Source organism: Symphalangus syndactylus, chromosome 23, assembly GCF_028878055.3.
Source record: "Symphalangus syndactylus isolate Jambi chromosome 23, NHGRI_mSymSyn1-v2.1_pri, whole genome shotgun sequence".
NCBI classification, from domain to species: domain Eukaryota; kingdom Metazoa; phylum Chordata; class Mammalia; order Primates; family Hylobatidae; genus Symphalangus; species Symphalangus syndactylus.
This window is the reverse complement of record NC_072445.2, coordinates 46,039,674-46,054,616: the sequence shown is the minus strand read 5'-3', so window position 1 is coordinate 46,054,616 and position 14,943 is coordinate 46,039,674. Positions and strand designations below refer to the sequence as shown.

At 42.1% G+C, this 14,943-nt stretch overlaps 1 protein-coding gene across 3 annotated transcripts in view; it reads right to left on the bottom strand.

Annotated features, from left to right (window-relative positions):
* Nucleotides 1-1,611: 1,611 nt before the first annotated feature.
* RIPOR2 (RHO family interacting cell polarization regulator 2) overlaps nt 1,612-14,943 on the bottom strand; it is a 139,241-nt gene continuing 125,909 nt past the window's right edge. For all 3 annotated transcript variants that reach the window (XM_055263637.2, XM_055263638.2, XM_063632706.1), the window contains 3 exons: nt 10,464-10,547; nt 7,050-7,140; nt 1,612-3,806 (listed from right to left, as the gene is read on the bottom strand). In XM_055263637.2, the coding sequence (XP_055119612.1) occupies nt 3,706-3,806; nt 7,050-7,140; nt 10,464-10,547 (276 nt within the window). In that variant the 3' untranslated portion in view covers nt 1,612-3,705. The remainder of the gene's footprint in view (nt 3,807-7,049; nt 7,141-10,463; nt 10,548-14,943) is intronic.

Genomic DNA, 14,943 nt, shown 5'->3' with positions numbered 1-14,943 from the left:
GGGAGTTTCAGTATGCCATGCAGGCTGGTCTTGATTCCCTGGCTTCAAGGGATCCTCAGCCTTGGCCTCCCAAAGTGCTGGAATTACAGGTGTGAGCCACTGTGCCCGGCCCCTGACCACTCTTTTTAAACTTGTGATCTTTGCTTTCTCCCTGTGCCTCTCTTCACCCCACCTTGTGCAATCATTTTTCCCCTTCTCTGCTTCGCTGTCTTCCCTTTGCCAGGATGTAAGGTCTGGGAGGGCAGGGATTGTTATGTCTTTTATTTTTCTCTAGTACTCTATTTCCAGTGCCAAGAACAGTCCTTGGCATACACCTTGTTCGTAGTAAGTAAGCAGCAAATACTTCTTGAATGCATGAGAAGTTAGAGTTCTAATTTTTAGCAAACAATTATTATTCCTTGAACAAGGTGTACTTAGGACTGTCTCAAAACCAAAAGATAATATTTGTTTGCTAAGAGGCACTGTCTCCAGGAAAAGTCAGGGATAAAAGTATTTTATTTGAGTTTTTCTGATACAGCAACAAGTACTGGCATTTTTCAGTGAACTAAGGTTTACAATTTTACTTTATAATTTTGTAAAGTAACTAAGGCAATTTAGTTAAACAGTATAGTAGCAAACCTGATAGAGGAAAATGTTTTTGCCACTGACTCAGTAAAAGCAATCACTGGTATTTAATGAGTCGCTTGGTAAATACTGTCAGAGTTGAAAGTCAGGGGTTCCTTTATGATGATGCTGGTGGGGTCTGAGTGGGAATAGAACATAAACAAATCAGTGAAGGCACTTTTTTTTTTTGTTTTTTTCTGAGACAGAATCTCACCCTGTTGCCCAGGCTGGAGTGCAGTGGCATGATCTTGGCGTGAGCCACCATGCCTATTTGCCCTCAAGGAGCTCACAGTCTCTGCTCATAGATACCACAACAGTGAAACTTAGCTGTTTTCTCTCCAATTAGCTTTACAACAAACTGAGATTTATTATCTCTATTTAGAGATAAAGGAATTTCAAATTGAAAATGAAATCGCCAGCTGTGGTGGCTCACACCTGTAATCCCAGCACTTTGGGAGGTCAAGGCGGGCAGATCACTTGAGGTTGGGAGTTCAAGACCAGCTGATCAATGTGGAGAAACCCCATCTCTACTAAAAATACAAAATTAGCCAGGCGTGGTGGTGCATGCCTGCAATCCCAGCTACTCGAGAGGCTGAGGTGGGAGAATCCCAGCTACTCGAGAGGCTGAGGTGGGAGAATCCCAGCTACTCGAGAGGCTGAGGTGGGAGAATCCCAGCTACTCGAGAGGCTGAGGTGGGAGAATCCCAGCTACTCGAGAGGCTGAGGTGTGAGAATCCCAGCTACTCGAGAGGCTGAGGTGGGAGAATCCCAGCTACTCGAGGCTGAGGTGGGAGAGGCTGAGGTGGGAGAATCGCTTGAGGTGGGAGGTGGAGGTTGCGGTGAGCCGAGATCGCACCATTGCACTCCAGCTGGGGCAACAAGAGCAAAACTCCGTCTCAAAATAAATAAATAAAATAAAATCAAGGTGAAAATGAGGTGCAGTGTGTTCTGTAAATACCAACTCAGAAAGGGCATGTAAAAAAAATAACATCAGACTGCACATGAAGCTAGTAATTCAAAAATAATTTTTATTTTAACTTACATGACTGAAAGATCAATGAATACAAATGCCACAAAACTAAAAGCACCCCCTCAACCAAACATAAAATACAGAAGTGAATACAAAAGATCTGGAATTAATTACTCATGCAATAGTCAAAAAAATAAAAATTAAAAAAAATGACAAACCAAACACAAAATCCTGTAACATCTGTGTTTGACTTTCTATAAAAAGAAGCATTTCAACCATTTAACATAAGCTATAGGCTATACCTACTAACTACAGACTGTACAATGTACCTTTAAAGTCAAGGATATATGAATATATATAATATTTATAAATATACAGATATATACATTATAACTTCACAGTTGAAAGAACTATTTGCCAGAAGCCTGGCAAACAATTTGCACTTCGAAATGAAATGAGTCCTTTTTAAAAGTCTTGCTAAAATGTAAATATTTAAAATGACATCTAAATGATACAAACAAGTCCATAGTACAGTTGATATTCCAGTTTAAATTACACTCACATATATTGTTTTGATACCTTGGCATACCCCACCTTGTACACTCTTCAGAGGAAGAAAAGATAATTTAATAAGAGCTACTGAATGGTCTTGTACTTTGCTTAATGAACTTGCATCTCTGATACTGAAGCAATAATGGGACCTGATGTTTGAACTATTTGGCCAGGGAATCCTACCAGTGAGTGATTTCTCTGGGGGCAGTAACCACCCTCAGGATGTCCTTCTTTCTAATCCCACAGTCATTTTTACAGAAGGAGGCACCACTTTAAATGTCCCTCCACTCCTACTCCATTAGGATTTCTCCGACTTCTAGGTTCCTCCACCTCAAAGGGCATCACAGCTTTGTGAATCTACAGCTTTTGGTTTTGATTTGTCTTAGCAGCAAAACACCCCTACGGTAAGAATATCATAAAAAATAGCTCTCATTAATTAAAAAAAAAAAGCATTAAGCTTTGAGTTTTTTGTTTGTTTTTAAGTGTATAGGCATAATCTTAAGGTAGTTCTTAGTCATTTACTTATCTTCTTTTCCATAATGGAAACATGATTTTGGAATTTTCAGGATGAGGAAAAGAAACAAAATAAACTGTGGGAGTTTTTTTTTTTTTTTTTTTGAGACTGGCTCTCATTCCTCTGTCACATGGGCTGGAGTGCAGTGGTGCAATCTCAGCTTACTGCAACCTCTGCCTCAAGTGATCCTCCCACCTCAGACTCCGGAGTAGCTGGGAGCACATAAAATTAAAACATCTAAACTCTCACAATGGGTCATTTTGCCAGGTTCTGCAGGCAAACTTTTATTTGAAGATATTCTTTTTTGTGCTTTGTATTGAAAGTAAAGTTAGGTAGCTAAGGGGACTACTCAACCCTGAGAACACGACAGAGAAAAACTGCAAGGCATATGATGTTTGTCGAAGTATCACATGACTATTTCAAGCTTATAGAGAAACTTGCAAAAAAGTACAAAGATGGCTATTTTTAAATTTCATACATATTAAGATAAGATGGACTCTTTCACTGAGTATTATCAGACACAATCGACGACGTAATCTATTGAATTATACCATAGCCCTATTCTATATTGGCCAAAGGAAAACTAGATAGGTACTGTGAAACAAGACTCTGAATTCTTTCTATAACATGTTTTTGTTGTTGTTGTTTTGTTTTGTTTTTTGAGACAGGGTTTTGCTCTGTCACCCAGTCTGGAGTGCAGTGGTGCAATTACGGCTCACTGCAGCCTGAATCTTCTGGGCTCAAGCAATCCTCCCACCTTAGCCTCCCAAGTAGCTGAGACTACAGGTGCATGCCACCATGCCTGACTAATTAAACTATTTTTTTTGTAGAGACAGGGCCTTGCTATGTTGCCCAGGTTGGTCTCGAACCTCCTGGGCTTAAGCAATTCTCCTGCGTTGGCCTCCCAAAGTACTGGGATTACAGGCATGAGCCACTGCACCCGGCCTACATTTTTATTTTAGTTGTTGTGTCTCTCAGGCTCTAAACAATTTCCAGCCCAAACCACAGCACCATCTTGATGAAAAGGGCCAGATATTAAGACAGCTGTTAGGCAGTTAACCTGTAATTAAAAGGCTGTGGCAACTTCAGTTCCACGACGACCTCCAACTTTAACACAGTCTCGAGGAAATTTGTCCAATTGTTCATATGCCAGCCGCCCATCTTCTCCTAAATATAGAACATTAAACATGAATACCAATTCAAACTTAACGTTTTTATTCATTACTCAAAGTAACATAGTGCCAATTGTTTAGGGATGGGTTGCGATAATATGCTATGTTAACTTTTGGTAAGGAAAAGTTATCTTTTGTTATTCCTAATTATGTCATTGTTTTCCAGGTAATGCTTAGAACAACCAAGAACTTTTGAGCTAATTCATGCCAGAGACCAAAAGAATGCCAGGGTATGAAACAGAGTAGAAGTCTTATGGCCATTTGATGTTGATGATTTCATATAATAGATTTATTTCAGAGCAATTGTATGGATTATATTTTAAGTACATTAGGGATTTCAATATGGCTGATCCTTGACTTTAATGCATTGAACTTTTACATAACTTTTACTTGTATGCATTATATATTGATACATCTAAATGATATGTGGTAAAATCAATCTTAGGCTTTCAAACTTCAGCTAAAAATTACTCTTTACTATGTAAACATACAGAAGTGCTTTCTACCAGCCACCAGCTAGTTCAGTTTTGTCTGTAGCACCACCTTGAACAGTTAGGATGCATTTGCAAATAATTTTAATGTTTTGTTCTATTTTTCTACTTTAAAAAATGATTAGAAAATGAGAAAATAAAGTGCAAAGACAAGTGATAAGAAGCAGGCTTTCATACATGTAAGTGAGACAAAGATGGAAATAGTTGTGCCTAATCAGAAGTTCAGCTGGGTGTGGTGGCTCACACCTGTAATCCCAGAACTTTGGGAAGCCAAGGTGGTGGATCACTTGAGGTCACGAGTTTGAGACCAGCCTGATCAACATAGTGAAACCCCATCTCTACCAAAAAATACAAAAAAAAAGTTAGCTGGGTGTGGTGGAATCCACCTGTAGTCCCAGCTACTTGGGAGGCTGAGGCAGGAGAATTGCTTGAACTCGGGGGCAGAGGTTGCAATGAGACGAGATTGCATCATTGCACTCCAGCCTGGGTGATAGAGCGAGACTCCATGTTTAAGGTAGGCTAGGCTAAGCCATGATGTTTTGCAGGTAAGATGTATTAAGTGCTTTTTTGACTTAACAGTATTTTCAACTTACAATGGGTTTATTGGGATGTAACCACATTCTAAGTCAAGGAGCAGCTGTCCTCAAAATTGAGTAAACTTAAAACTTCAGTTCCTCAATCATGGTGGCAAAGATGAACAGCCCAACAGCCATTTAGGATGATTGCTGTCATACTGGACAGTGCACATAGAACAATCCCATCACCATGGAGAGATCTATTGGACAGCTCTAGGTTAAAATATTGAAATCATTCCATACTGATTGGTAAATAGTTGCAGCCCTGAGTCCTTTAAGTGCCTGCAATGACCTTCTGCCCTTTGTCATAGGGCATTTTATCAATTCCTATTGAAAATACTATTCTCACTATATTAATCCAGTCATTTGTGTGAGAGAAAAATGTGCCAGTATTTGTGTATTAGGGTCAAGGAAGATTCATAATATTGACTTCAGGGGTTCTCAAACTTTATATTAGAATCACCTGGGAGGCTTCAAAAAATCCTTAAAAAATCCTGATGCCAAGGCACACTTGGACCAATGAAAGCAGAATCTTTGGGAGTAGATTGTTTCAGCTTCCCTGGCGAATGTGCAGCCAGTGTTGAGCACTGCACACTGGTGGTGTGAGAGGGCCCAGGGCTGATGTGAGCAGCCTGCATGAAGAGCTAAGGTGAAGCAGGTATGGTGATGGCTTCTGGAGATGCTGCTGTTTGCACAGCTCCAGTGAGGCCCGGGGCACATTCTGTAGGGATCATGTTCCTTAGGTTACACTGGAAATAAAAGCTTCGTTGGCTATGCTTTATAAACGCCTGGCTTACCTTCATGGTTATTTTAGAATACGAAGGGATAAAGGAGTTTAAACTAATAATACCTGGGTACATTTTTAGAGAATTAAATAATTTCTATGCCTAATACAGCCATAAGGAATAACTTTTATCCTTTAAACAAATATATACTGGCTAAGATTTCTGTGGAAGAAATCATATATTCAATAGCAGAACAAAGCCTTGTTAAACCCATAATTGTAAGAAAGACGGCCTAACAATAAATGGGATTTTCACAGTGATTACAAATGCCATGAGATTCTTCTTCATGTTGTTAAGTTACTATCAGTTAAACAAGGGTGGCTTTTTTCTAAGCTGCAGTATTGATTGGATTATGTCTGAGGATTTCTAGGAGCATAGTTTTTATACTTTAAGACTGTGTTGTTGAAGTAAAATTATTTATAATAATTATTTATACTTTTTTTTTTGAGACAGAGTCTTGCTCTGTCACCCAGGCTGGAGTACAGTGGCATGATCTCAGCTCACTGTAACCTCTGTTTCCTGGGTTCAAGTGATTCTCCTACCTCAGCCTCCCAAGTAGCTGGGACCACAGGTGCACCCCACCCCACCTGGCTAATTTTTGTATTTTTAGTAGACCCACGGTTTCACCATGTTGGCCAGGCTGGTCTCAAACTCTTGACCTCAAGTGATCCACTCACCTTGGCCTCCCAAAGTGCTGAGGTTACAGGGGTGAGCCACCAAACCCAGCTATTTATACTTTTTAATACAGAGTTAAGAAAACCTTTCCCCACCCTCCCAAGTCCCCAAAAAACAATAAATGTATAATGCCTGCTAGGCATGAACCTTCATAAAATAAAGTGAAGAGGAAGGATTATCTGGATATTTCAGAATAAAATAAGTACTCCAATTCTTTTCTTAGGTGTCAGGGCTCAGATGGGCAGAGGCCACAGGGCAGTCAGAAGTTAACCTGGGAGTCAGGGTGAGGCTGAGATACCTGGGGCTTTACAGCATTCCCTGGGATGCATCTCTGGTACCTCACCTAATTTCTGTCCTCCAGGGAGTGTCAACCCCACCCTGGCAACACAGCCTGGATTCCTATTGCCTTTGCTTTATGGTTTGACTTCTGTGTTCTTGATTCTAAATAGTACACAGACTGATCAATCCATATAGAAAGGCTCCAGACAATATACTTCACTCTCAGCATCCAGACAGAACAAGGAGTTGGGGTGAGATGGACACTGATCAGTTCTTCGTACTCTGTGTGTGAGAAGACAGCCTATAGTGGGAAAACTGCTAAAACAGGGTACATGAAACTTCTCCTTACTGGAGAAGGGAACATCTAAAAGGGAACATCCCTTTGAGAGTGCCAGAAACAAACAATCATGTAAACAACAACAATAAAACTCACCCAGAGACAAGAGGGTTTCTGAGGCCACATTTCTGATTTCTTCAGTATCAGATTGACACAATGTTACCAGCATTTTAATGCTTTCAGTAGCCTATGGGGGAAAAATAGGTTAAATCGTGTTTTGACATTTAGGTCTAGAGTTCCACGAGACTTGGCATTTCACAACTGGTGGGAACTTTAGTCTCACTTTGTTGCCCAGGCTGGAATGCAATGGAGCGATCATAGCTCACTGCAGCCTTGACCTCCTGGGCTCAAGCAATTCTCCTGCCTCAGCCTCCTGAGTAGCCAGGACTGATTTTTAATTTTTAACCTTTGGTACAGATGAAGTCTCACTAAGTTGCCCAGGCTAGTCGAATTCTTCTGCCTTGGCCTCCTAACGTGGTGGGATTACAGGTGTAAGCCACTATGCCTGGCCAGCTGGTAGGAACGCTAAAAACCATCTTACCTATGGGGTCAAACCTAGCTGAGTGTCTGAATTCCTTAAAAGTAAATATTCCTAGGTGCCACTCCGGATGCACTATATCAGAATTTCCTGGGATGGGGCCCAGCGTTCTTACTTTCAGGAATTCTGATGATCAGCGAAATTCCTCATTCCACAGCAGACTCCTGGTCTAGAGGAGTGAAGTGACTAGCTTGCTTTTCCAGAGTAGAATCCATTTTCCCTGGTTCTTTCCACTGAATCTCACTGATTCCAAAATGGCTCTAATTTTAAAATTCTTACTATTTAGTTTATATGCTAAAATAGAGGAGGAGGTAAAGGCCATTAATGACAATTCTTCTATTTGTTTGTTCCACAAATATTTATTTATTTATTTTTTATTTTTATTTTATTTTTTTGAGACGGAGTCTTGCTCTGTCTCCCAGGCGGGAGTGCAATGGCGCGATCTCGGCTCACTGCAAGCTCCGCCTCCCGGGTTCATGCCATTCTCCTGCCTCAGCCTCCCGAGTAGCTGGGACTACAGGCGCCTGCCAACACGTCCGGCTAATTTTTTGTATTTTTAGTAGAGATGGGGTTTCACTGTGTTAGCCAGGATGGTCTCGATCTCCTGACCTCGTGATCCGCCCGCCTCGGCCTCCCAAAGTGCTGGGATTACAGGCTTGAGCCACCGCGCCCGGCCTCCACAAATATTTATTGAGCACTCCATGAACCAGACTATTCATAAGGCATGAGAGATTCCACAGTGAACCAGACATGGTTCTGGTCCTCAAGAATTTACAGTCTAGTGGATTCAGAGTATGAAAACCCATACAGATCACTGTATCCTTATGTCTTTATTTACTTTGTCTGTATCACAGCCATCCGTCACTGATATGTCACTGGATATCAGGAGAGCACCCAAATACCAACCACTGTGGGCTATTTGAGCACCTGAAGGTAATTTTTTTTTTAACCAAGTAACAGGGAAGGCAAAATTTCCTACAGCTGTTTCTTTCTTTTTTTTTTTTTTTTTTTTTTTTTTTTTTTGAGACAGAGTCTCATTCAGTCACCTAGGCTGGAGTACAGTGGCGTGATCTTGGCTCACTGCAACTTCTGTCTCCTGGGTTCAAGTGATTCTCCTGCCTCAGCCTCCTAAGTAGCTGGGATTACAGGTGTGCACCACCACGCCTGGCTAATTTTTGTGTTTTCTTTTTTTTTTTTTTTTTTTGAGACAGAGTCTTGCTCTGTCACCCAGGCTGGAGTGCAGTGGCGTGATCTTGGCTCACTGCAAGCTCCGCCTCCCGGGTTCGCGCCATTCTCCTGCCTCAGCCTCTCCGAGTAGCTGGGACTACAGGCGCCCGCCACCACGCCCGGCTAATTTTCTGTATTTTTAGTAGAGACAGGGTTTCACCGTGGTCTCGATCTCCTGACCTCGTGATCTGCCCGCCTCGGCCTCCCAAAGTGCTGGGATTACAAGCGTGAGCCACCACGCCCGGCCTAATTTTTGTGTTTTCAGTAAGGATGAGGTTTCACCATGTTGGCCAGGCTGGTCTCAAACTCCTGACCTCAGGTGATCCACCAGCCTCAGCCTCCCAAAGTGCTGGGATTACAAGCGTGAACCACCATGCCTGGCCCTAGAGCTGTTTTTGATCACAGGCCATTAACTTTTTCTTTTGAGGTATTAATCCCTTTCTTTATCAGGCCTGCAGGTCCCTGCCTCTTTTCCAAGATTTTGGCAGGTTCTAAGGTGTGGCCTTCTCTCATTCTTTTTTTTTTTTTTGAGATGGAGTCTCTGTCACCCAGGTTGGAGTGCAGTGGTGCAATCTCGGCTCACTGCAACCTCTGTCTCGTGGATTCAAGCAATTCTCCTGCCTCAGCCTCCCCAGTAGCTGGGATTACAGGTGTGTGCCACCACGCCTGGCTAATTTTTTTGTATTTTTAGTAGAGACGGGGTTTCATCATGTTGGCCAGGCTGGTCTCGATCTCCTGACCTCAAGTGATCTGCCCGCCTCAGCCTCCCAAAGTGCTGGGATTACAGGCATGAGCCACTGTGCCTGGCCTTCTCTCATTCTTTTCTCAAGACTGATTTGTCTTTTTTTTTTTGTGATGAAAGTAGGTCAAACATTACATCTTGCCTATTGAAAGGGAAACTTCCATGTCAGGAGTTCCCATTCTTTTCATACCTGTTTACATTCTGGCTCTCTCCCTGCTCACGACACCTCCTTATGACAATCAAAACTGATTCTCTGCTTAATAAAGAGAGCTTGTGGGAGGGATCTGGGAATTCAGTGGCATACTGAATTTTAGTACCTCTTTTCAAATCTTATTTGTCCTTGCTTTTTGTTGTTCACAATAAAAATGAGTGAAATCACCATACATCTCATCTCCCTTTTAAGATAAGATATACTTTCCTTTTTCTTTCTCTCTTTTTTTTTCTTTTTTGAGACAGAGTCTGGCTCTGCCACCCAGGCTGGAGTGCAATGGCACAATCTTGGCTCACTGCAACCTCCTGGGTTCAAGCAGTTCTCCCTCTTCAGCCTCCTGAGTAGCTGGGATTACAGGCACCTGCCATCACGCCCAGCTAATTTTTGTATTTTTGTAGAGATGAGGTTTCACCATGTTGGCCAGGTTGGTCTCAAACTCCTAACCTCAAGTGATCCACCGGCCTCAGCCTCCCAAAATGCTGGGATTACAGGCATGAGCCACTGTGCCGGTCAATAAGATATACTTTTCTAATACTGACCTAAAGGCAAACTGGTTCCCTTGGGCTAGTGCAAAACATGATTGCTTTCTGCCACTTATTGACTTTAACAAAACAAAGTCACATGTAATTACTGTTTAAGGGAGAAAAATACTAAAACTAATATACGGTGCGAAGAAGACAGGAAATACTGCTAAAAAAGTACTTTCAAACATGAAAGAAAAGCTGTTATGTACGCTTGGCTTAGCCTGGCTTCAAGCTGAGCTGCCAGGGGAGCTCCAAGGCTGGGCTTTACCTCAAGAATTTTCAGGGCCAGGCAAGCTGCTTTCTGGAGCTGGAGGTTTGTCTTTGTTAGTGCTTCACAGTAATAGAGCAAGGCCTGAAAGAGAAGGAGGGACCTCGTGAAGACATTTTGGTTTGTTTGTAGTTTAAGAGGTATACCTCATTCTTACTCTCTGAGATAAACTATAGCATATAACCTACACGTTTTGTACTACCTTCAGAGCAAGAAAAAAAAGCCATTGAAATTCATATTAATTAAAAGAGCTGTTTATTCAATAAATTGATCCCTTATGTTCTCCTAGATCTACTATGACTCTAGGAGAACATAAGGGATAAATTTATTGAGTAACATAATGACTGTGGGCTTTTATTGGCCACCTAAAGGTAATTTTTTAAACCAAGTAACGAGGAAGGCAAAATTTCTCAGAGCTGTTTTTGATCCCAGATCATTAACTTTTTCTTTTAAGGTGTTAATCCCTTTCTTTATGTGCCATCATAAAGGCCTGCAAGCTCCTGCCCCTTGTCTCATGTGTCATTCCAAGATTTGAAATATTCTCCTAGAGTCCATAACTCTAGGAGAATATAAGGGATCAATTTATTAAATAAAATTCGGAGATAGAGAGTTATGGTTCTGGCTTTTCATTTTTTTTGAGACAGAGTCTCGCTCTGTCGCCCAGGCTGGAGTGCAGTGGCATGATCTCGGCTCACTGCAAGCTCCGCCTCCCAGGTTCACGCCATTCTCCTGCCTCAGCCTCCCGCGTAGCTGGTTCTACAGGCGTCCGCCACCACGCCTGACTAATTTTTTGTATTTTTTTAGTAGAGACAGGGTTTCACCATGTTAGCCAGGATGGTCTCGATCTCCTGACCTAGTGATCTGCCCTCCTCAGCCTCTCAAAGTGCTGGGATTACAGGCATGAGCCACCACGCCTGGCCAATTGTCTTATTTTTACCAAGCTAATTTCTTCCTAAATGGTTGATAAAATGTGTAGTACTTAACATTAATTCAAATTAATAAGAATCACTATATGTCATATTGGTTCATAGGAAACTTAATTACTCTTGAAGAGAATTGAGGGTGGAAAGAGAGGACTAACTTTTGATTTTGTTGGGCTACATTGTGCATTTCTTGCTATTTGTCTGAATTACTTTTATTTTCTATTTTCTATTTATCTATTTATTTATTTATTTATTGAGATGGAATTTCACTCTTGTTGCCCAGGCTGGAGTGCAATGGTGCAAACTTGGCTCACTGCAACCTCCGCCTCCCGGGTTCAAGCAATTCTCCTGCCTCAGCCTCCCTCGTAGCTGGGATTACAGGTGGATGCCATGATGCCCAGCTAATTTTTGTATTTTTAGTAGAGACAGGGTTTCACCATGTTGGTCAAGGCTGGTTTTGAACTCCTGACCTCAGGTGATCCACCCACCTGGGCCTCCCAAAGTGCTGGGATTACAGACGTGAGCCACCACGCCCGGCTTATTTTTATTTTTAAAAGCATAACTCAAGTCAGATCACCATACTAATGTGTATCTGTTGAATCAATAAATGGTGTTACTCTGCCATTTGTTTTATTTTTTTGAGACAGGGTCTTGCTCTGTCACCCAGTCTGGAGTGCAGTGGCATGATCACAGCTCACTACAGCCTCAACCTCCTGGGCTCAGGTGATCCTCCCACCTCAGCCTCCCAAGTAGCTGGTACTACAGACATGCGCCACCATGCCCGGCTTGTTTTTTAATGTTTTTTGTAGAAATGGGGTTTTGCAATGTTGCCTAGACTGGTCTTGAACTCCTGAGCCCAAACCATCCTCCTGCCTCAGCCTTCCAAACTGCTGGGATTACAGGCATGAGCCACCGTGCCTGGGCTATATGATGATATTTCTTAGATTTATCCCTTTTCCATGGCCTCAGGTCTTGTTGGAGGTCTCAATTTCCTACTGGGCCATCACCACAGCATTCTACTCCCCGTGCCTAACGATGAGGGATCCCCTTCCTCCAGCATGCATTACGTCAATCATGAGCAGCCCCCGTCCCCTCTCTTGGAATAGTAGAGTGACTCCCTTTTCGTTGCCTAGCATCAAACTAGAACTCCTCACTCTGGGCTTTTCAAGACCCTAAGCCAGGTGGCTCCCCACTCTCTCCCTAACTGCCCTCTTTTCTTGCCATACTCAATGTACCCAGAGGCTGTGACCCGCCCGCCCGCAGCCCCGCAGAGAATTCCACATGCTCTCCTCTCCTCTCTGACAGGCCTCATTTTTGATGACCTTTCAAATTTGCCCAAGGCCCAGGACCCATTTCACCAACCATTATGTGACCAATTCTCTGTTTTTTTCCTCTCTGATTTCCTATAACTTACGTTTTCCTTGTTTCTTAAATTAACTGTCATTATTTATATGTGTCTAAATTTATAAGTATTTATATTTCTAGTATGTACTTCAGCTACCTAACATGTGATTTTGGGCAGGTTACTTAACTTCGCATGCTTCAGTCTGCCAATCTGCAAAATGGTTGTAATAATAAGACCCACTTACAGGGATTTGTGAACCTTCAACGCTATAACACACGTAAAGAACAGAAAACAAGGCCTGGCACAAAGTAAGCCCTCAATTAGTATAGCTATAATATTATTTTTATTCTCACATATATTCATATATTTGTGTATTCATATATTTGTTTCATTCATATATATTTGTTTCATTCATATATATTTGTTTCATTCATATATATTCATATATTTGTTTATAAGAGAAAAATACCATAGTGCCACCATTTATATTGAAGCTCCTTAGGATGAAGACCTTGTTTTTTTTTTTTTTTTCTTATTTAACTCCTTTAGTGTCTGGAATGATAATCTGTCCTAGTGAGACCCTAGATGAACCAGCTTGAAAGTGTCATCAACCACTTAATGACATGACTACTCACAAAATGCCACATCGTTCTGCTATAGTCACTGATAGTTGGGATTAAACACATCTTGTCTTCTCAGTTTTTTTTTTTTTTTTTTGAGACAGAGTCTTGCTCTGTCACCTAGGCTGGAGTGCAGTGGCATGATCTCGGCTCACTGCAACCTCTTCCTCCTGGGTTCAAGCCATTCTTCTGCCTCAGCCTCCCCAGTAGCTGGGATTACAGGTACCCACCACAATGCCCCACTAATTTTTGTATTTTTAGTAGAGACAGGGTTTCACCATGTTGGCCAGGCTGGTCTCAAACTCCTGACCTCGTGATCAGTCCGCCTTGGCCTCCCAAAGTGCTGGGATTACAGGTGTGAGCCACTGCACACGGCCCCTGTTTTCTCAGTTTTATAGGACAACTCTATTTTAAAAAAATTGAAAATATAATTTATATACCATAATATTTAGACTACAGCATGTATAATTCAGTGGTTTTTAGTATATTCACAAATCATCCCCGTCATCTGATTTCAGAACATTTTCATTACCCCAAAAAGAAATCCCGTACCCATTAGCAGTCATTCCCAAGACCCTTTCTCTCCAGTCCCTGGCAACCACTAATCTACTCTCCATCTCTATGGATTTGCCCACTTTGGACATTTCATATAAATGAATTCACACAATATGTGGCCTTGTATGTCTTGCTCTTTCATTTGGCATAATATCTTCAAGGTTCATCTAGGTTGAAGAATGTATTAGGATTGCATATCTTTTTATGGCCAAAAAATATTCCATTATATGGCTAGACCACATTTTATTTATTCACCAGTTGATGAACCTTCAGATTGTTTCTACTTTTTGGTTATTATGAATAATGCTGCTATGAACATCTGTGTACAAGGTTTTTTTGTGCGGACATGTGGTTTAACACTCTTTTTTCTTTTCTTTTCTTTTTTTTTTTTTGAGAGAGTCTCTCTTGGTAGCCCAGGCTGGAGTACAGTGGCACCATCTCAGCTCACTGCAACCCCCGCCCCCCGGGTTCAAGCCATACGCCCGCCTCAGCCTCCTGAGTAGCTGGGATTATAGGCGCTGCCACCACACCTGGCTAATTTTTGTATTTTTAGTACAGATGGGGTTTCACTATGTTGGCCAGGCTGGTCTTGAACTCCTGACCTCAGAAGATGTGCCCTCCTCAGCCTCCCAAAGTTCTGGGATTACAGGCGTGAGCCACCACGCCCAGCCAGTTTAACACTCTTTTTTTTTTTTTTTTTGAGATGGAGTTTTGCTCTTGTTGCCCAGGCTGGAGTGCAATGGTGCAATCTCGGCTCACTGCAACCTCTGCCTGCCAGGTTCAAGCGATTCTCCTGCCTCAGCCACCCGAGTAGCTGGGATTACAGGCATGCTCCACCACGCCCAGCTAATTTTTTGTATTTTTAGTAGAGACGGGGTTTCTCCATGTTGGTCAGGCTGGTCTCAAACTCCCGATCTCAGGTGATTCACCCGCCTCGGCCTCCCAAAGTGCTGGGATTACAGGCGTGAGCCACCGTGCCCGGCCGGTTTAATACTCTTAAAGGAAACAAAGATATGCAGTATAGGTTATTACAGCAA